The sequence below is a fragment of the Natator depressus genome, chromosome 1 (genome assembly GCF_965152275.1).
Source record: "Natator depressus isolate rNatDep1 chromosome 1, rNatDep2.hap1, whole genome shotgun sequence".
Taxonomy (NCBI): domain Eukaryota; kingdom Metazoa; phylum Chordata; order Testudines; family Cheloniidae; genus Natator; species Natator depressus.
This window is the reverse complement of record NC_134234.1, coordinates 262,193,833-262,215,423: the sequence shown is the minus strand read 5'-3', so window position 1 is coordinate 262,215,423 and position 21,591 is coordinate 262,193,833. Positions and strand designations below refer to the sequence as shown.

General features: G+C 41.7%; 1 protein-coding gene across 1 annotated transcript in view; it reads left to right on the top strand.

The window, feature by feature from the left end:
- The window catches only part of ANO4 (anoctamin 4), a 282,834-nt gene that overhangs the window by 197,934 nt on the left and 63,309 nt on the right, over positions 1 to 21,591 (top strand). The window contains exons 9-14 of the mRNA XM_074941819.1: positions 2,773 to 2,879; positions 4,906 to 4,961; positions 6,538 to 6,659; positions 15,934 to 16,068; positions 17,023 to 17,119; positions 17,682 to 17,742. Coding sequence (XP_074797920.1) covers positions 2,773 to 2,879; positions 4,906 to 4,961; positions 6,538 to 6,659; positions 15,934 to 16,068; positions 17,023 to 17,119; positions 17,682 to 17,742 — 578 coding nt within the window. The remainder of the gene's footprint in view (positions 1 to 2,772; positions 2,880 to 4,905; positions 4,962 to 6,537; positions 6,660 to 15,933; positions 16,069 to 17,022; positions 17,120 to 17,681; positions 17,743 to 21,591) is intronic.

Genomic DNA, 21,591 nt, shown 5'->3' with positions numbered 1-21,591 from the left:
TTTTTAATACGCAGTGTAGACCTACCCACTCAGGCTAGGCTAACTTGAGAGCAGTTACCTTGAGTGTAAATAATGCTGTAGTGAAGACATGTCCTTAGCAGTTCAGGTGCAAAACCTGTGGGTGGATATGTGCACACTTGTGATGTGGAGAGAGCAGTGTGAGAACATTCCCTATTCACAAATCTTATTATGTTGCAGCAAATAGAAGGGACATTTGTATTGGTTGTTGAATTTCAAAAGATTTGGTGTTTCCATTGGATAAGCATCCAAAAATGTAGATGTTTATCCAAACCCCTTGGATATAGAGGTCTTACACAAACTTTCTCATGTAAGAAACTCAGGACTCTGTTTTTGTTTGGGCCAGAAGTACTTTGAGGACAGCTTTTTTCATGGCATTCTAACATTTCTGCTTCTGGTCCCAAGCAGAACCTGGAAGTAAAAAGGGCAAGTAAATAAAAATGAAATATAATGGAGGAAAAAGTTAAGCAAACTTTTTTTGAACTTCAGAAAAGCTTTGATTTTGGAAAAAAGATCAGGGAGAGTGTCTGTAGTCCCTGATAATTTTCTCCCATCCCTATAAAGTAGTATTGTAGTTGTACGCTGTGTGGGAGAGACAGGAAAAACACAAAGTTTGCCCAGGATACAGAAGAGGGGAAAAGGCATCAGTCCATTAAAGGAAGAGTTAAAAAATATCAAAACCTGCCATGTTAGCTCTGTAAAAGGCAAGAAGGGCAGCCAGTAGTAAGCCAGACCTAAAGAAGCACCACAGAGACAAATCTCACATTAGTGAGATTGGTGGCTGAGGAAAAGTTAATAGCATTCCAGCACTGAAAAAGCAAACTGGTTTCCCGCCTCATCAATGATTGAAAAGTGAAATAAGTCAGAAACACCACACCTGAGGGCTGGACTCATGCGAATTCTACTCCTAGTAGGAACACCAAGGAGGCAGAAAAGACAGAAGATTTTAAAAGCCACTAGGGCTGTTCATGCTATGAGAGCATTAAATGGGAGCTGATGAAGATCTTGGGTGAAATGCTGGCCTGGTTGAAGGCAGTGTGAGTTTAGGAATTGCCTTCAGTGGGACCAGGATTTCACCATTTGTGTTTTGTTAAAATAGTTGAAAGTAAAGTGGGGTTTTTTTTAAATGTGGCAGCAAGCATCACAAAGGGAAATAACCTAAACTCAGGCCCAGGAAACTTCTATAAGCATGGGTAATAAAGAGGTATGGGCTGGTGTACCACTCTTATGTACTATAATATTTTGTTTAATGTCTCTAGTTTTTGGATTTTTCTGTGTGTCTTGGAAGCAGGACACCAGAACCCTCTGGAGCAAATTGTATGTGGTGAGGAAGACCTAAAATACAGTAGGAACTTTTTGGCAGGAGAGAGCCAGGACCTGGGTATTTCACGCAGCCCTGCACAATAGGGAGCTATTTCCCTGACTGCTTTTCCCATATGAATGTGGAGGGGGAAATGACCATGTTGGGTCTGTGGCTAGTGGATCCTCTCTGAAAAGGGTATATTTGCTTGGCCAAAACCCTGTGGGGGAAAAACATTGAGCCCCAACTCCTCTACGCTGCAGCAGGGGCTCTGACCTGGCTACATGCTGGATCTACTATTCTGGTTATTTCTGTTCCTTTAGAGTTGTTTCTGACCCCTGCTCTGAGTCCACTCTGCATTTCTGTGAGCTGATCTCTCTAGGAAATCTGTATGATTGTACCTGCTCATTCACTCATTAACTCATTCACTTTCCCACTGCCTCACTAGCCGACGTGGGGGGAAGCCTGTTGAAAAATGAGTCTTTCCATTGACTTCAATGGGCTTTTGATCCAGTTCTAAGGGCCAGATTTTGAAAGGTAGGCAGGTGCCTAGTGTGTGGAAATCCCACTGGGCCCCTATGTGCATCTTTAGGAGCCTAAATATATATATTTTTAAGTATTTAGCCCGAAGACCCTATTTTCCTCAAGAGAACACAGAGACCCTGTGAGTTAGTGTCCAAATTCACTTCCTCTTGGTGATGTTTAGCTGGTACCTCAGAGCCCAATAGCACAACATACACTATGCTTCCTACAGTTTTCTAGTGAGCTTGGTAATTATTAAAATATCAAATTCCCCCCAATATGTGTGTGAAATGTTGTTAAGAAATATATACGTTATATAATATGCCAACCAATCTAGTAAACATAATGCAATTTGCAGTTAATCCTTCACTTAGTTTTCTTGATTTATTATAAATTTACCCATGCTGTTGCATTTGAAACTGAACTTCATGTAATTTCATGGTTAGCTCCTGAAAGTTAATTTTCTAACCCATTTTAGCTTACAGTATCAAACTGTCATATATGATGTTTTCACTTTATAATGTACAATATTTATAATGTATTATTTCATTTTCAATATTCATGTGGTTAATCTGATCTGTGTGTTCTAGAGCAGCACTTTTAAATCTCATTTCTTTGCAAAATGTGTGCATGTATTATGCAGTGTTTAAACATTTTTTTTAATGTAATGCTTATGAAAGTGAATGACTAAGTAGCAAGACCCTCTGCAAATGTCTCCTGTTTAGTCCTGGCTTTCAACGCTCCTGAGGAGCAGAGATTTCCTATTGTGCTAAATTGAATCACAGTGTCAAGTTCCTTTATTGTATAGTCCCTGTACTTCGCTCATACACCGTAGATTCTTGATGTGCTATAAAAATTAATGGAACTTAACCTTTATTTTAAATATTATACCACTTATTCAGGGGCCAGTCTTGTTTGTGTTTTTTATTTAGCTTCATCATACACAACAAAGACACTTTCTTCAACAATGCTACAAGAAGTAGAATAGTACACCATATTTTACAGAGAGTGAAATATGAAGAAGGAAAAAACAAAATTGGTAAGTGCTCAACAAGGTGCCTTTTAATTTGGTGTAAAAAATCAATAAAGCCTGGGCATGCTCCTTATAGGTCAGTTTTGGTTTTTTAAATCTCCTCACTGGGTACATAGCTCACACATTTCGAAGGTGGTCACTTTTTCTTGGTATGCCCAGTCATTTCGAAGACAAGGCAATGGAATGTTGGGCTGCTTTTCCATGAAAGGATATGGCTGACACCTCAGAAGACTATTTCCCTGTGCAGTAGGAAAGGCTGATATAAGGTAAACAAGAGACACACAAGGTATTGACTGATGACACTAAATAGACGTATTGTCCCATTGCAAAAGGAGAACTTACAACTCTCCTTGGGTCAAAGTGTGGAGGTACTTGGAGGGATGGGGAACTCATGCAGCCCTGAGTTTCAGACTCCAGCAATCCTGCATGAATCCCTGTTTCCCTCTCTTCACTCATGGAGGTCATGGAGGTTACTACTGCTCCCTGATTCCTTTCCATGGAGGGACAGGGAGACCAAGATTGAGTTCTCCACAAATTTCCTCTGCAAAAAATGGTGTCTTGACACAGGTGTGGGTTGGCTGGAGAGCTGTGTCCTCCTCCTCTCTGTTTGCCATGCAGAAGAATGTTCTTCATTCTAGTGGGCCTTTGCACTGCTCCTGGCTGAGAGCTCCATGTCCGAATTGTCAGCTGGAGGAGCCTTGCTGGGATAGCAAAACCCATTTAGTTTCCCCAGCTGACAACAAGCCAGGGAGGAACCTTTTTCCCCGTGCTCCCAGAATTAGGGAAGCACCACACGTGCTCAGTGCGTCCCTGATGTCATCTTCAGCACCATGGCTGGAGTCAGATTCCACCCCTGAGCAATGGGAAGAGTCAGGGGGCTGCATATTCCACATGCAGATAGCACCTGGGCTGCTGTGTTCTCCTACTTGCCTCAGGATCCAAGTATCCATCCATCCATCCATCCATCCATGTGGCTCCCACCACTGTAGTATCAGATTGTCTTCTGCATGGACTTCTGGACTGTAGGAGCCTAGCCAGGCTAAATAGCTCTGGTGGGCTTCACACAGTAGACACACCAAGAACCAAGATGTGGCCCATAGCAGAGACTAATACTACCAGCAAAAATGATATTTATGATAAATTAATGCTTTTCATTGGACTATTCTTATAAGATTTCCTCAACTGATTAAGAATAGAATATGGAGTCTTTTGCCTCTAGCTCACTGATTTGAATATCCCCAAGTGAATACTGCACTGTCCAATAGCTGTTCAGTGGCCTTTGAGTAAATTTCCAAGTAAACAGTCATCTTCAGCACAGCTGGCACTGAGTACTTCTCTTGTGTTGTTAGTCTTGGCTGAGGGGCCAAAGCCTTAATGGACAGGGAGAATGAGCTATCCTTTGCCCCCCTACTAGTGGTCCCTTTGGGTCTGAGTTCAGGTATGTTGTTGGGCCTCACACTGCTACTACCTGTCTTGTGGCTGATCTGTCAGTAGATAGCTTCAGTCTCCAGGCCATCAATCCAACAGCTCTCAGAGCAATAAGTTAAACATGTAATGATGTTATTTTCATATGGAGATTAAGGCTTTTGGCTGTTTTGTTACACTACGATACAAAAATTCAACGGTTTTGTCTGAAATTTGCAGAATGCCAAGAAATGTGGCATCTCGCCTAAATGAAGTTTCCAAATAGATCCTCACACAGACTTTAATATATGATTATTAGACCAAAATATATGGGGTGAAAGTCAACCCCTATTGACTTCACTGTGGCCCCCAAAGCTTTAAATTCAAAGCATAATGAATTGTAGATTGTGAATAATATGATCAAGTACAGTAGCAAGTATCTGAATGTTGTATTCATCCTTCCCTTGTGTCCACCATAGTATGACAAACCTATGAAAGAAGTATTTTGTTACTTGTATCTTTCACTGAACTTCATTTACCAGTCTCATCATGAAAATGTGCTTTGCCCTCCTCATTTTACAGTTATTCGAGCCCTGCTTGTAATTAAATTAATATTTTTGACTTTTAGGTCTGAATCGATTGCTTACTAATGGCTCCTATGAAGCTGCATTTCCTCTTCATGAGGTACTTTTCTAACGTTTCTTGTTGGCTTTTAATTCAAGTTTAATACCAATGTCATTGAGCCTGAGTCTCCTCTTACTCTGGTTTTACATTGTATCCCCACTGGCTTCAGTGAAAAGTTACTCCTTATTTACACAGATGGTGTGAGCATTTTCTGTGCTTTCTTTCATTTAATTCAGCTCATTAGAAAATGTTGATGGCTTTTCCTGAAAATTCTTGTGTTTCAGACTCACACACTGTCCCCCATTGGTGGCCATGAATAATGTTATAGTAACAATCATGTATTACAAAAATTCTCAAACGTTTTCATGGTGTGGAACACATCCAAATACAGAGAGTGTCTGGGGGCACCACCTCCCTCCCGTTTACAATCACACAGATCATTCCTACTCCTTCACTTGCAATCAGAGCTCCCACTAGCAATCCCTGTGGCAACTACCACAATTGTTTTGCATGGAAAAGCAACGTTAGGGATGTATTTAATGTGCATTTAACTCCTTTTAATGCTGTTTAGCAGCTAGAAACAAAGAGGAGCCAGTATCACGTCACCAGCTGGCTCGTCACAGTCTGACAAGCAACGTTACTGTTTTTATGAATCACACTTTGACAGTTACTCATATATTGTATATTGAAGTCCAAAACTCTTTATCTGAAAGCTTGAAATCTTCTCCTTTTAAGCTAATGAAATCAATTAAAACAGAATTATGCAAAACATCATCTGTTGTATATTGGTTCTTACACTGCCCACATCACCGTGGCATCTGAGCACCTTTCAGTAGTGCATGAATCCTTTACTTTCTTCAGTATTTTTACACCCCTTGCTATCCCCACAACCTCCTCACTTGGAATAATTCCAGCATCAGTATCATGTTAAACACATATCTCTCAAAGTGAGCAGCCTCCTTCAGAGCTGCAATTAGTACCACTTTGAAGATGGTTATTTCACACCACTAACTGTGATTATGCATTACAACACAGGTTTGAGGTAAGTGTGGCTTACCTTGTGGAGTTAATGGCAGAATACAGGTAATAGAACGCAGGATTCCCGATTCCCAGTCTTAGGGTATGTTTACACAACAGCTGGAAGTCAGATTGCAGCTTAGGTAGGCATACCCATGCTAACTTTAATCTATGCCCACCTGAACTGCAATCACACTTCTCATTTCAGTATAAACATCTAATCACTAGACACACTGCATCTGCTGAGCATGCATCTCCCTTAAATGAAGATTTCATGGAGGGACCCATTTGTTCTTAACCTTTTGCATACTGCAATCCTCTTTTCTACATCAGGCCTGCCCTGGGAACCCCCTCCCATTTACCAATATGGAAGGATAGGGTGGTCATGACCACCTGACATCTGTTTGCAACCCGTGATCTGAACAATGCCGGTTACCAAATACAGATCTAAGAAAAATCAACCTTTAAGACAAACAAATTCAACCAAGCCGATGCTAAATTTGTCTTTTTGTTTTCATGCAAGGATTTTGTATAAACTGTTCCATTAAAACACACCTCTAGTTCCAGAGATTTCTTGGCAACTATTATTCTTTGCTCAATATTTAAATCTGTATTTTAGGGAAGCTACCGAAGTAAAAATTCCATAAGAACCCATGGAGCAGAAAATCACAGACATCTGCTTTATGAGTGCTGGGCCTCATGGGGAGTGTGGTATAAATACCAGCCCTTGGATCTCGTACGGTAAAAGTTTTTATTTGCTTTTAAAATGTTGCACTGTGTACTGGGATACAGAGTGGGATAAGATGGTAGGAAAGTCTAACAGAAACATGAAGGGCTCAGTTAATTCCTCTGACAAATGAGCCTAAACTCTCACAGTATAAAAGTGTGGGGGCATGGCCTCCCCAGCCCCCAGGTCTGGTGTCCCTGGGCCCCAAGGGTGTGGGGAGCCTGAATGTTCTTTGTGCCCAGGGCCCCAATAAATCTTAATCCACCTCTGGCTACAAGGATCTATACATAAAATCTGTATTTAAAAGGTAGCAGCATCATTGAATATACTGATACGTTGGCAATTTGGGTGGGCCATTAAGAGCCTGCAATTGATAGAGTTAATTAGTTTTTCTTTTTTAAAGTACTGTAGTACTGTAACTGATAGGAGCCTTTTGCTTTTATTGTTTTTTTAATTGTTCTGAAATAGAAGGATTTGTAAAAGATTCCCAGGAAGCACTAGGAGTTATTCTTTAAGGCTCCATAAAGCTCATTTTTCTGCAACTTCATAAAATGGGAATTTGCTTTTTCTAGGGAAAAAAATACTCACAGAGGAATTCAGTCATAGAGGTTTGCTTGAGTCATGTAGTTTTTTTAAAATGTGCTAGAAACCAAAGTGAAGCACGGTAATATATTTTTAGTTAGTACATCAATTGTTTAGATGTTATCATTTCTTTTTGAGCCCATTGGCCAAGTCTACACTAAGGAAATTTTCAAAACAAATTACACTATTGATTCGGTGGTGAACCAGTAATTGCATTGAAGTAGTTTTGAGTTTGTTTTTTAAATTTCCCTAGCATAAGAGATTACATTAGTTTCACAGTGTAGATTGTTTCTCTCTTTTTTGAAATATTTCTGTTAATTGTGTTTGAAGTAACCTGCAGACAGGGCTGTTGTTCTTTGGTAATAGTTTACATTTGTGATTGTGTCATGGAACAATCATCATCAGAAGGCATCATTAATTGGGAGTGTCACATCTGAGCTGTGAAGTTCAGATCCTGATCCAAGTTTCCCTAAAGTCTGAGGGAATTTGGATCCAGTGTTCTTTTTCGGTGTTTGTGTGTGCAAAATGGCTCATCGGGCATTTAAATGGCCATTTATGTACGGAAGTGTGGTAACTGGGTAAGCACACAATTGCACTTGGACCTTGGCACAGACTTCCTTTAGAAATCTAAGCATAGCATTTAAGGGCACTAACTCATTCAGTTTCTCTTCCCAGTCAGTGTCATCCAAAGATTATTCTGAAAGAAATGTCATCAGAGCAGTTTACACAACGAGTGTACAGGTGATTCAGTGTACAGGGCTACATGAGCAGGAGGAGAACTAGTGACGGGTATGAGGCTTCCTGAGTATTCACAGGTGACTGAGTAAAAGGAGACATCAAACCCAGACTGACATTTTAAGTTACTGCCATATATCCTATTAGCTGTTGGCTTACAACAAACCCATTGCTGATTGTAGTGCAGGCACAGAAGGAAGGGTGGCAGGAAAGGAGTGGGCACCCTTTTCTGTCTCCCCTCTCAGCTGCTAAAACACTCCCATACACCCTTCCCTAACCCACACCAAAACATCCCTCTGTACCACCTCTCCTTCCTCACGTGCCACGTGCCCTGGTTTTCCACCTTGAACAGTTGACCACATTAGCAAAAACTGCTGTTCACCTCAATTCTAACTGCGTGAACCTGTGTACCCAAAACAAAAGGGTTTATGCTAGTTCTGCCATGAGTGTTCGTTTCATAGCTTTCCCCAGCCATGGGTACTGTAGAAAATCTATGGAAAGCCCATGCCCAGAGGAAGTGGGAGTTGAGGGTTAACTGTTACGTTCCTAATGGGCCAGCTTTTCAGTACCCACCATTCCCAACCAATATTTGTGTTGTCAGACTCTTTAGAGAGGCCAAGGACTTAGTGAGCTACGGACAGTGAGTAACCTTCTCATTCATAGATATGATACTCTCAAGTCAGGTTAAAGTCACATTGCCAGGGTGATAAGAGAAGCTGTTGCTTTTATGCTTGTTTTTTCTTGCCATTAAATGTAGTCTTAAATCTCCAACGTGCTCAGTCTGGCACCTTCCGTGGCCATTAACTTTACTTTAATCACACCAGTTGGCCAATATGGGGATCTTAGTCACTAGAAATAAACACGGAAACAGCATTTGAGGGGCATCGCACAATTCGGTGTTCATTCCGCCTGGAAGCACCGGGGAGCATGAGAAGTACCGATTCTGCACAATTGCAAATGCGTTGTTGTTAATCAACAGCTGTGAAGGGGTCAGCTTACTTGCATTGCTGCCGAAATTTAATTTCCATACTGTTGTTACAAGAATCATTCAAAATCACGAGAACTGAAAGTGATTAAAGGGGGACAATCTCTCTCTCACTCTTCCCTTCCCTCAGTTCATTCACTTTGACCTTGCTCTGTTGAAGTGGATGAAAGCAGTCCCCATTGACTTCAGTGGGCTTTGGATCAGTCCCTTTGTGCACTGGCCAACGCTTTGTGCATAGTCTTTTTTTTCCCCTCTGCTAGATAGCCATAGCTGCATTAAGTTTGTTTATGTGGTATAATAATAATAATATAATATTTATATTATTAAATATTATTATATTATTATATTATTAATATATATTATAATATATATTATTATATTATTAAATCCTGTATAGGATTTTGTACTGAACTGTCAAAGGATGAATGAATTAAATAAATTTTCTTGACTCAGATCCAAATCTGTCTCTCTTCTAACTTCCTGAGTGCCTTCTAGGTATCCTGATCCCAAGCAATCATATAATTAAGCTTGATAAACTTAGAGAACCCCAATAATAAATTGTATAGTGCTAAAACCAGACTTTGCTTATTCTTTTATAAGGCATTATCATTCTAAACACTAACAGGCTACAAAATCTGTCTGTTGTTGCTAAATATCTAGGGTGAAATCTTGGCCCCACTGAAAGTCCTTTGTAGTTCTGCCACTGACTTCAGTCAGGCTCAGTTTCACCTCTACATACAGGGGTCTTGGAAGGCTGATTTTCCTACTGGGATAAAGTTACGGTTGTGGCATGTTGTCTGTAGTGTTGTGGTTGTGCTAATAGTGATGTGTGGGTCTCTGGATAGAAGCAAGAGTATTGGCCATTTGATGACTTCACTTTTCATTTCCTTGCTTTTGAGGTTTTGTGTTAGGGAATGTTTTCAGTAGAGTGACCTTATCAGATACACAGAATGTTTGTTAGTATAATTACTAATGATCTGGAAAATGAGGTGAAACATGAGATGGCAAAATTTGCAGAAGATACAATGTTATTAGGGTGAATCAAAACAAGAGAAGACTGAATAACTTCAGAGGGACCCACCAAAGCTACGTGAATGTGCAGCATGATGGTAGAGGAAAGTCAGTGTTGACAAACGCCTGGTAATGCACATTGAAAGGAATAATTTCAACTACTCATATACATTACTGAGTGCTAAATATACTGTAAGCGCTCAGATAAAAGACAACACTTTGGGCAGCTTAATGAAAATCTCTGGTCAACATATAGTGACAGTCAAAAATAGGAAACAATGCATAGCTAAGCTCATGCTTGGTGCAGCTGATGGGAAGAGAAAGGTAAATGTGGCTGTAAGCCACCTTTGTCTCCTGGGACTGACTAGAGTCCAAACCAGCCCCCAGTGTAAAGTAGAACAGACACAGAGCTGCTCTAACTGCTGCCAGCTGTAATGGTCCCCTAGGGATCATTCTGTTGGCCTGGGATAAATAGAGTACATTTCCATAGTGCTCATCACAATAGTATGTAAGCAGAGATTTAGCTGATATATTTGTAGAATGAAAATACTGAACTACTGATCATTGCATATAAAATATGGGCCTGATTCCAGTCTTACTCTCAATGCAGTACATGGAGTTGTCACAGTGTAAAACGTGAGTGTGACAAGAAAGATGCCATTTCTCGGTATGTAAATCAGTATATAGCAAAGCAATGGCAGTAAAGAGTGCTCTTTAAAAGATAAGTGTTCACAAGTGGCCTCAGTTGTCTCCTTCCTACATTGCAGAAGTTTAGATTGTCAGTGGCAGCACCTATTCTTTTTGCCATTTAATGTACAAATTAAAACTGAGATCAGCCTTGGTATTAGAAGAAGCTGTTGACTTGATCTCTGGATCGTAAGAGGAGCACTGCATTTTGCAACCAGCAGACACAAAGGGTTCAAATAGGGAAAAAAGTTGTTTGTCAGGAACGGTTTTCAGTTAAGGGGGCGGAAAGAGAGACCATCCGTGCTGGAGTGTGAAAAGCACCATAACACAAGAACGAGGAGGACTTGTGGCACTTTAGAGACTAACAAATTTATTTAAGCATAAGCTTTTGTGGGCTAAAGCCCACTTCATCAGATGCATGCCATGGAAAATACAGTAGGAATATATATATATATATATATATATATATATACACACACACAGAGAACATGAAAAAATGGGGGTTGCCATACCAACTCTAACGAGAGTAATCGATTAAGGTAGGCTATTATCAGCAGGAGAAATCTCGTCTACAGGGTTCAGAGTTGCTGGGTGAGCTATGCCTTAAACCTCTTTTTGTCCCTCTCAAGTGCACTCTTCCGGTGAAACAGGCCTGGCTTCCTACACCTCACTCTGGGTGGAACCCCCATGCAGTTTAATCACTCTCAGTCTGAATCTCTGGGCTGCAACTACCCCACCCCCCTGTTTACCAACCGTGTTAACACAACAGGCTCAACTGCATTTGGCACCTGTCATCCCTTTTTCTCAGGGAACCAGTGACTAATTAACGTGGCTCAAAAGCAGCTTCTTCAAAACAAAGTTAGGACTTAATTGCAATAGGAAACACAGAATTTAGAAAAAGAGGTTATTGCAACAAAGAACCGTATATGCATATTTCCTACCTAACCTTTATCTATCCATAGCTCAGGTAGGTCCAGCATATTCCCATCTCTGGGTTGGGAATGACAGCCTCCTTGCTGCACTCCTTGTGGCACTCTGTCGCCGTGTGTCTCAGTCAGTTTGGGGTGTCAGATTCAGTCTGCTGACAACTCACTCAGCCCTCTCCTCTTTCCTGAGGCCAGCATCTTTAAGGTTTAGGAGCCCCTTTGATCCTTGGTTTTGCTGGGAAGAATACACCACAGCAAACTAGCTGGAGGCAGGCAGGGGATATCCCTAGTGAATAGCTTCCCGATTGTTCCCCAAGGAGTTCTTATCTTTGTCATGGTTTCATTTTCTGTTGGTTTCTCCCTTAACAGTCTCCCGTGACTTAACTCCTGGCAGTCAAGCAGATTAATATTGAACACCTAACCTGAGGAACATAAAAATACTACACGTAACTCCCTCATTTGCCATAGAAGACTGTCTTTAATACTTTGCTTCACTACTCTGATTTATATACATTGGTGAAAATAGGTGCTGATGCAAATAATCTCATAAAATGTAAATTATCTTTCTCAGTGGAGCAGACAGATTGTCAGCCAAAAAATTAGGCCACAGGGTTCACTCATGCAGCTAACTCATGCATCTGAAACTGATGTCAGTGTGTCTTTGTACAGCGAGACTTGCTACCCTGGTCAGAATTGACCATATTACTGTCATGTTTCTGTCTCTTTAGCCAGAAGAATTGTGAGCTCTGTTGAATGACAGAGGAATAAAAGCAATATGACAACATTGGCCTTTGGTACAGTGAAGCTGAGTTTGAATGATGATGATCAGTGTAGATCAGTCTTCACATTGCTTTAAAAATACAAAATATAATCTTAATTCAGACAGATGGATTGCTCAAGATGGAAACTCTTTGACATGCATTTTAAAATTGATGATTTCATTTATTCCAGGCCAAATGTTGCTCACTCTTTCTCTCTCCTCCACTGCCTCTCACCCAAGAAACAACATGGGTGTTTTCTTCCTTAGTGTAAAAGACTGACCAAGAATGGTTTCAGGTAGTCTAAAGGCAACAACATTGGTTGGTTTCACTCTTTGACCCTGGCAGTCAGATGCCTCAATAGTAGCATAACAAGTTGTGCTGATGTAAAATACATTTAAATTGACCTGACACCCCGCTGTGATTTGACCCTAAAGTTTCTGAAGCACAGGATGATTATATTTCCTCATTCTTTAAAATGAATCTGGAGAATGATCTTTTAAAGTATTCATTATTATTATTATGTATTGATTTATAAAGCATCGGACTTCATGATCAAGGTGCGGTATGCTTTCAATCCATGTTGGAATTGTAAAATAAATTTTCTAGAGACTGATAAGCGAAGTTCCAAACAGAATATGAAAGCAAGGTAGAAGAATGCTCTTTGATTCATCAATTCTTCTTCGGGAGATTACACATATGCATTCCACTCTTGGTGTCAGTGCACCCAGCACATGGCCATTGGGAACTTTTTCCCTCAGAGGTACTCATTGGCCGGTTCAAGCTCCCCCTGCTGCCATGCATCACTGTGTGCAGGTATAAAGGGCAGAGCTGCACCTAGTCCTCCTCAGTTCCTTCTTACCACCCGTTGTGGTCGTTGGAACTCTATACTATACCAGACTCTGTGTGTGTGTGTAATTAGTCTATTTGTCAGTGTTAGGACAATAACTTTTAAATGCATTATATAAAAAAAAATTCAGACTTGTTGTTTTCCCCATCATTGTTTATTCCATTCACAGTACCAAGGTATGTCCCAGTCACTGGATTTCAAGCCGTGTGCTTTTTGCTCCAAGCCTGTGCCAGTGAGTGGCCTGCCCAATAGCTGACTGAAGTGCTTAGGGGAAGCACACGTGAAGGACCAGTGACAGATTTGCAGGGAGTTCAAAGCTAGGACAAAGAAGGATAGGGAGGCTAGGCTGAAATTCCTGTGATGGAGGCGGCACTCAGGCCACCATCGGAGCCAACCCAGTATGACTCGGTGCTGAGTGCTGCAGCTTCAGTGAGCAGTGCCAGTGTTGTCTTCCCTGCATGTCGCCCCTCAGTACCATCCAAGGGGAAACCTGTTATGATGGCATTGCTCCATCCATCACCAGGCTCTCAGCACAGGTCCCTGGCACTGACTGGATCAGTCCCGCCATGGTCAGATGAGGGGAATCTTCATTGTCAGACTTGGAGGTGGGATCTTACATATCACAACCCCACAGCAGGACCCGCTGGTCTCTGCACAGATCCTATCTTCCCATCTATCACCACAACGCTTCAATGGGACCTGCCTCAAGAATGTGGCTGGGACAACGGAACTCTGCCTCATATCGGTGGCCATTGTGGAGTCCTTAGGCATTTCCCACAGCTTCCAGATCTTCCCCACACAGTGCCATACCCAGTGCCCTCACCTATCAGGGCTGAGTCCACTCACTGAGTGGCTCTGTCCCCAGAGTCTAGCACCAGGCTTGCAACAGGGTCAGTGTGTTCCTGTTACCTTTGGGGAATTTGCTGGTATCGAGGTGTTCTGGTACCATCCTTCCGGAATATGCTTGCATAAGTGCTCTGTGCCTAGCACTTCTCAGGAATATGTGTTTTTGCAATATCAGCACTGTGCTTGCCAAATTCTGTGAGCAGGGCCTGCCTCTTGCGCACAACCTGACTTTGCTTCATATCAGCAAAGTTTTGCTTTGGTTCAGGCCTCATAGCAGGCCTCTGATACAAGCCTTATGTCTCAGGCTCTCTTCCTACTACACCAGACACTTCCATAAATCCTCCCAGTTGTTCATAGAAGGGGTAGAAGAGTAAGAGGTCAGTCCCCCCTACCCCGAGAATTTATTCCTGGATTGCATTTTGCATACTCTTGAGCTATAAGTTGGCTAATGTCTAGGGTTGCTAGGCATCGGCTTTCAACCAGAATGCCTGGTCGAAAAGGGACCCTGGTGGCTCCCTGCCTGCCCTAGCTCTGCATGGCTCCCGGAAGCGGCCGCCAGGTCCCTGCAGCCCCTAGACTCATGGGTGACCACGGAGGCTCCACACTCTGCCCCTGCAGTGAGGACTGGCTCCGCATCTCCCATTGGCTGGGAACTGTGACCAATGGGAGCTGCAGGGGTGGCACCAGGAGGTGCGAGGAGCCTCCCTGGCCGCCCATGCATCTAGGAGCTGCAGGACCCTGGCGGCCACTTCCTGGGACCCACGGTAAGTGCTGCCAGGACCTCAAACCCCCACCCACACCCAAACTCCTGCCCCAGCCCGGTGAAAGTGAGTGAGGGTGGGGGAGAGCGAGCGATGGAGGGAGGGGGGATGGAGCGAGTGGTGGCGGGGCCTTGGGGAAGGGACTGGGCACGGGCGCTCAGTTTTGTGCGATTAGAAAGTTGGCAACCCTACTAATGTTGCTCTATCCAACAGTGTCACAGCTAGGTCACAATTGGCCTCTGTGGCCTTTCTGGCAAGTGGCAATCTTGTTCTTGGTCCACATACTTGCTTCCTGCTATGCTGTGGCTCAGGACTCCAGAGATGATGCTAGAGTGGGATGAGTTGTTCTTCAGTCTTTCTTGAAATAGATTCCAATCCTGCCTCCTATGGCTTGTGAGTTATCAAGAGAGGAATGCACATGTGGAATCATTCAGCAACGAAAAAACAGTTACTAATCTGTTCTGTAACTGATGTCTTTGAGCACATGCCCATTCTACGACCTGCCCACCTACCACTCCTCATCAGAGTTATGGCAAAAAGGAATTGAGGGGGGCAAGGGTTGGCTCTGCCCCTTCCTTATACCTGAACACAGTGGCATGCAGCAGCAGGGGGAGCTCAAGCTGCCCAACAGCTACCACTGAAGGGGAAAGTTTCCTGCAGCCATGCACAGGGCACACCAACACCAAGAATGGAATGGACATGTGCAACACTTCTTGAAGAACAACAGTTATGGAACAGGCTAGTAACTGTTTTTCTTGGAAATGCTCTGGGGCTGATTCTCCTTTCCCTTGCACCAATTTTACACCGGTGTAACTACATCAATTTCAACAGAGTTACTCCGGAAACACTCCTGTATAACTGAGAGCAGCATCTGGCCTTTTGTTTCCTGGACATACAGAACCAATTACCACATTTTCAAAAAAGTTCAACATCCAGCACTTCCGCCCTCGATGGGAATTGTTGACTGTGCAGCATTTTTGAAAAACAGGCAGGCGCCTAAGTATGGATTTAGGCTCCTGTTTTAGAAAATCTTAGCCCCAATTTCTCCCCTCAAATATGACTTAAATCTTCCTTTTCTGTTGCAAACAATGCTAAATAAAACCTACAGAAGCTGGCAGGTAACTTTGCTCTGTTGTATTTTAAACAGACGGTATTTTGGTGAGAAAATTGGCTTGTACTTTGCCTGGTTAGGCTGGTACACAGGAATGCTCTTCCCAGCTGCCTTCATTGGATTGTTTGTCTTTTTGTATGGAGTCACAACACTGAACCACTGCCAAGTCAGGTAAAGTGAGCACTTTTATTAGTGACGTTACCCATATTTGTACACATTTGGGGTTGTTTTGTACAATTTGGTTCTGTTTTATTTCTTCTTTTAAAATTCACCATATGGTGTCAAGTCTATAACAAAAACAATGTAAACACATAGGGTAAGATTGTGCCCAGCTTTCACAAGGTAGTGGAGAACGTGCATCAAGTCTCCCTTGTGTTATGCTCTGGCACATAGGCTGGATATCATCTGGTCCCCTGAGTGCATGGACTATGTAAAGCTAGGGGTGCTGCCCAAGCTAGCTTCTCACAGCGATGGGGAGAGGGTGGAGCCATGGCTTTCTGACTGGCTGGCAGAGGGGAGAGGAAATGTCACACCCCAAGGAGAGTGTGCTTCCCAAAGCTCCAGACGGCACTCTTCAGGCATTGTGCCACCTGGAGCTCCTCTGGGGGTGTTGCACTTCTACACTGCTTTCCACCCTGAGGCAGTGCCTGAAAGAGTCCTTTGAAATTAACAAAATTCCCTTTAATCTGCACTCACCATATTCCTATCTCCTTCTGTTGGAGACCTCTCTTGGCTCAGGGACAATTTAGAAATGGTAAAGTGCTAATAACTCATCCTGTCAGCCACTGCAGGACTATTCGCTACGTGTTTTCTAGTCCTTTTTGATTTTGCTCTTTTTTAAAAAAAAACAAAAGGACATGCCATCTAAAGGTTTCAAAGTGCCTGTGTTTTCTTGAGAAAGGCATGATTCATTTATGAAGTTGAGAAGACCTACACAGTCATAGTGTATGTATCTCAGTGTTGTAGACAGGAAGAACATACTGACATCATTAACAGAAAGCACTAGAAATGTATGATAAGAGAAATTTAATTCACCATCTGTGATTTCAGAGAAATATGTTGGTCCATTTTAAGAATGATAGTTGTGTATGAAAGTATCAACCATTATCTTCTCTCTTTTTCCAGTAAAGAAGTCTGCCAAGCTACAGATATTATAATGTGTCCAATATGTGATAAATACTGTCCCTTCATGAGGTTGTCAGACAGCTGTGTTTATGCCAAGGTACATTTAAACTATCCAAATAGAATATGTTTATTCTGTCTCAGTATTTTGTGAATATCTTCAATAAACTTGGTTAAATAAAAAAAAGTTCCAAGTGACGGATCAAATTCAGTCCCTTCACTTCAATGAACCCACTTTTACTATGACTGAATTTGGTCTTTAGAACTTATTTACACGTATATGCAATTGCACTTGATATATTCAGCAGTCACAAAAATTATGTCCTAGCACTTGGAACAGCACTTATGAACCATCTTTTGTGCATAGCTTCTCAAAACAAATTACCTTAGGCTGAAAGGATGAACTACCCCAGAAGTTATAAATAGATAAGAGATAACTGTTCAGCTGATATGGGCCTTGACCGCGAGAGGTGCTGAGCATCTGTAACTCCCATGCTGAGCACAATTCAGGGTAAGGCCCTCAGAGAGGATGTTGGTCTTCAGGACAGTCAGTCTAGTGGCTCTCCTAAGCACCACCCAGTTTAATCTTTTAACAAAACAGAATAAATTGTGAATAGAACTTTCAAATAATGAATTCATCAGGTTATTGGTCTCATTCACAGGTAACTCACCTTTTTGACAATGGAGCTACTGTCTTTTTTGCTGTTTTCATGGCAGTGTGGGGTAAGTCTTTCTTTGGATTCGTGTAATGTTTAGTACATTTTCCTTTAAATGTATGGGGTGAGATAGGACCCTTTAAACTCCAGCATGCCTAGTTTCAGATGCTGAAATGCAGAGTCTTGGCTTGACTCTTCCCAATCAAGTCTTTTCTGGTTCAGTGGAAATGTGGAAGGAAAGGGTAAAGAATTTATATTTTTAATGTTCAGTTTCTGGACATTTTAATTTTAAAAATGGGTCAAATAAGCAGTATCCAGGTGGACATTTATATCCTGGTTGAAAAACTAGAGATTTAAAATATGTTGCTATTGAGTTAAGTTCAGGAGTCTTTATTCAGTCATTCCTCAGGCCTTGTCTTTTCTGGGGAAAGGCATCATGTTATATCCAAGCATAAGTGCTGGAACAAGGAATGTGCGGGGTGCTGCAGCACCCCTTGACTTGAAGTGGTTTCCATTATATACTGGGTTTACAGTTTGGTTCAATGGCTCTCAGCATCCCCACTATAAAAAAAATTGTTCCAGCACCCCTGTATCCAAGAAAAATTCTCAGAGATATGGGATGCTTTCCTGAAGTATATGTATGATCCTATTAAATGCATGGGCCACCCCTCGCTAGGCAAGTAGGTAGGTGGCTAGCCTCTCCCATTTCTTGTACTGCCATGGCTATGCTTTATTTTCAGTGCACTAGATCTATCAGAGCTGGAGTGGGTATGTCTCCTCAAACTGGGAATTACATCCCTAGCTTGAAGTGTAGACATACCCTCAGAGACATGGAATTTTTCTGGGGAGGATATTCTCACCCAGGCTTACCAAATCTCAGAAATGGACAAATACTTTCTCCTATCAAGCATCTGGGCTTGATTTTCAGAGGTGCAGAACATCTGCAGTTCCCACTGACTTCAGTTGGAATAGTGAGTACTTAGCACTTGTGAAAGCCAAGCCCTACATTTTCAAGTTTTCTATTTTAGAGGAAAAGACCTAAATGTCATCCCTTATGCCAAAAGATGCATTGTGCTTAGTGGAAACATTAGTACAGCCTCTAGGGAGGAATGTCACTAATTTTATTTTGCCTACACTAGTTCTTGCTAAAGATACAATAGCTGTTGGCTAAGGACCAAGTTATGAGAAACCTCCATCCTCTACTACACACACACACACACGTTCACGCTTTGTACAGACTTGTCATAAAAACTGATGTTTGTCAAAAATTAAGCAACAAACAAGTTCTTGTAAGGTCAGGTAACATTATAGCAGTTGCTTATTTAAATGAAATTTGAGATGGAGGGGGAGAATATTACAATGATTTTGTTGTTCAGCTTTGTTTGACGCTCAACACCAAAATTGTGTCATTCTTCAACCGGCGCTGTTATCCAGAGGCAGTCATTATGAATCCTTCACCAGAGAAGCACCTGAATGACTTTAATTTATATGCCTACCTCTTCCTTTCTCCACAGGTTTTTTCAGGAGGCTAAGAGACACTAGAAAAATTCTAATTATAGTGCCTTCTTGACTACACGGAAGCTTGTGTTCTCTGATAAAGGAATTAACACTGGAACAGTTGCTGAAATGCAAAGTTTAAAAAACAGAAACTAGTGGAAGTATTTAGTATTCTTATTAGCGATAAGAAATGCCAATATACTCCTCGGAACAAAAAACATTCTCCTTCTTCTGCTCTCAAAGGGGGCAGAATCTGAGGAGGTTCTTTAATATAAATCCAGGAGAAAGTAGTGTATTCAGGAAGGTTAGAAGAAATTAGAGTATTCATCAATGCTCTGAAATAAAGTAGGGTAAGAAAAGAGAGATGAACAATAGGTAATTAACCACTAGAGGAAGCCAGCCTCAGAACTATAAAAGGTCACAAGTTAGACTGAAAGTGCTCAGGGAAGTCCTGTCTAGGAGAGTGTTTTGTAGAAGGTTGCTGTTAGGTTGAATCTCAAGACAGATTGAAAGGAGGGCAAACAGTAGTGTAGCAGAACTATACTAAAGTATGTCTGTAAGTTCTGAACTTCAGAGCTTTCCAATAATTTTGTTTGAGCATATGGGATAAATGTACATTTTGAAATATCCTAACAGAAGTATGGCAAGTATGATGAAATAATGTTATATGCCGTGTTGTCATAGCTGTGTTGGTTCCACGATATGAAAGAAACAAGGTGGGTGAGGTGATATCTTTTATTGGACCAACTTCTGTTGGTGAGAAAGACAAGCTGTTGAGCTCACACAGAGCTCTTCTGCAGGTCTGTGGAAGCTCTGTGTAACCTTGAAAGCTTGTCTCACCAACAGAAATTGGTCCAATAAAAGATATTACCTCACCCACCTTGTCTCTCTAGAATGATGTTATACTGTCTTGTGCAGAAATGAATGCTGAATACATGACAAAGGATATTAGAGATGATCTGACTAGAAAGGAAGCAGGGGGATTTCACAATTTGATACTTTTAGAAGCTCTCAGTATTACAGAAATGCAGTAAGATTAGCTATCAACAACATATGATATAATAGTCAATGGGGGAAAGAAGGGCTACTGACCTCAGTAGAAAAAGAGTGTAATACAATAAAAGGAAATAGAATATTGGAGATCATAGTAGTGAATACTGTATAAATGAAAAATAGTACCAGAAACAAACTTCAAGAGCCATAGGCAGAGAGAGATTTCAGAGTAGCAGCCGTGTTAGTCTGTATTCGCAAAAAGAAAAGGAGTACTTGTGGCACCTTAGAGACTAACCAATTTATTTGAGCATAAGCTTTCGTGAGCTACGAGCTACGAGCTCACAAAAGCTTATGCTCAAATAAATTGGTTAGTCTCTAAGGTGCCACAAGTACTCCTTTTCTTATAGGCAGAGATACTAATTGTGGATTTATTCCCCCACTGTGTACTTTAAAAATTAGAAGGGAAAACAATTTGATTCATCTTGGATTAGTCTCAAAAGTTCAGAAAATTGGACAGAAAATCTCACAACATTCCTAATACAGTGTGCTTTTGAAGGAAGGAGATGTGAGGACAGTAGTCATTCTCACTGTACTTTGCTACTGAGCCTGAAAGTGTAGAGAGGGGCGATGGGGGAGAGAGAGAATCCAAGCTGACATGGTAGTAACTAAATGTCATTACTCTCTGAGGGCTGATTTCTAGCCTGTATGAAATGAGTTGATGCTCTGAATCCAGTTACTAGGAAACAAAACTATCACCTGTGTGCATCACAAAAACCACCATAATAATTGACATTCTTGTTGGCAGTAGGCAGGCTAAGGACTGAATCAGCATAGAGAATGAACTGCATTCTTGTGTGCTAAGGTGATCCCTCTAGGACAAGACTTGGGGCACATTGTCAGGCTGTTGTTGGGGAGGCTTGCACAGTCACTGCTGGGAGCATTCCTGCCCTGGTCTGTGAATAAACAAAGGTTTTCCATTTCCAGGGCTGTCAATCTGGCACCTCTGATGACCATTAAGGGCCAGATCCAAAGCCCACTGAAGCCAGTGAACAACTCCCATGGATTTTAGTGGGCTTAAGTGTAAATAAATAATGTGTTTATAAACAATGCCAGTTTGATTCTCCAAGACATGGATTATGATCAATTGACTAAATACTTCCCGATCTTTCCTGCCAATATAAAACACGGTGGCAAGCACAACCACTTTTCCGACTACTGTAGTGCAGTGAGTGCTGTACTTATGTTATACTCCAGTGAGTTAGGTAATTGTGGTTCATTTGAAAAAAATTAACTCAGTTATCAATGCCAGAAACATCTGTTCCTGTATTTTAAAGGCAATGCCTTGGATTAGAAAGGCAAGGCACCAGTTCCAGTTTCCTCAGCAGCTCTGTACTGAATTGCATGTGCACTGGAATCTGATTAGAAA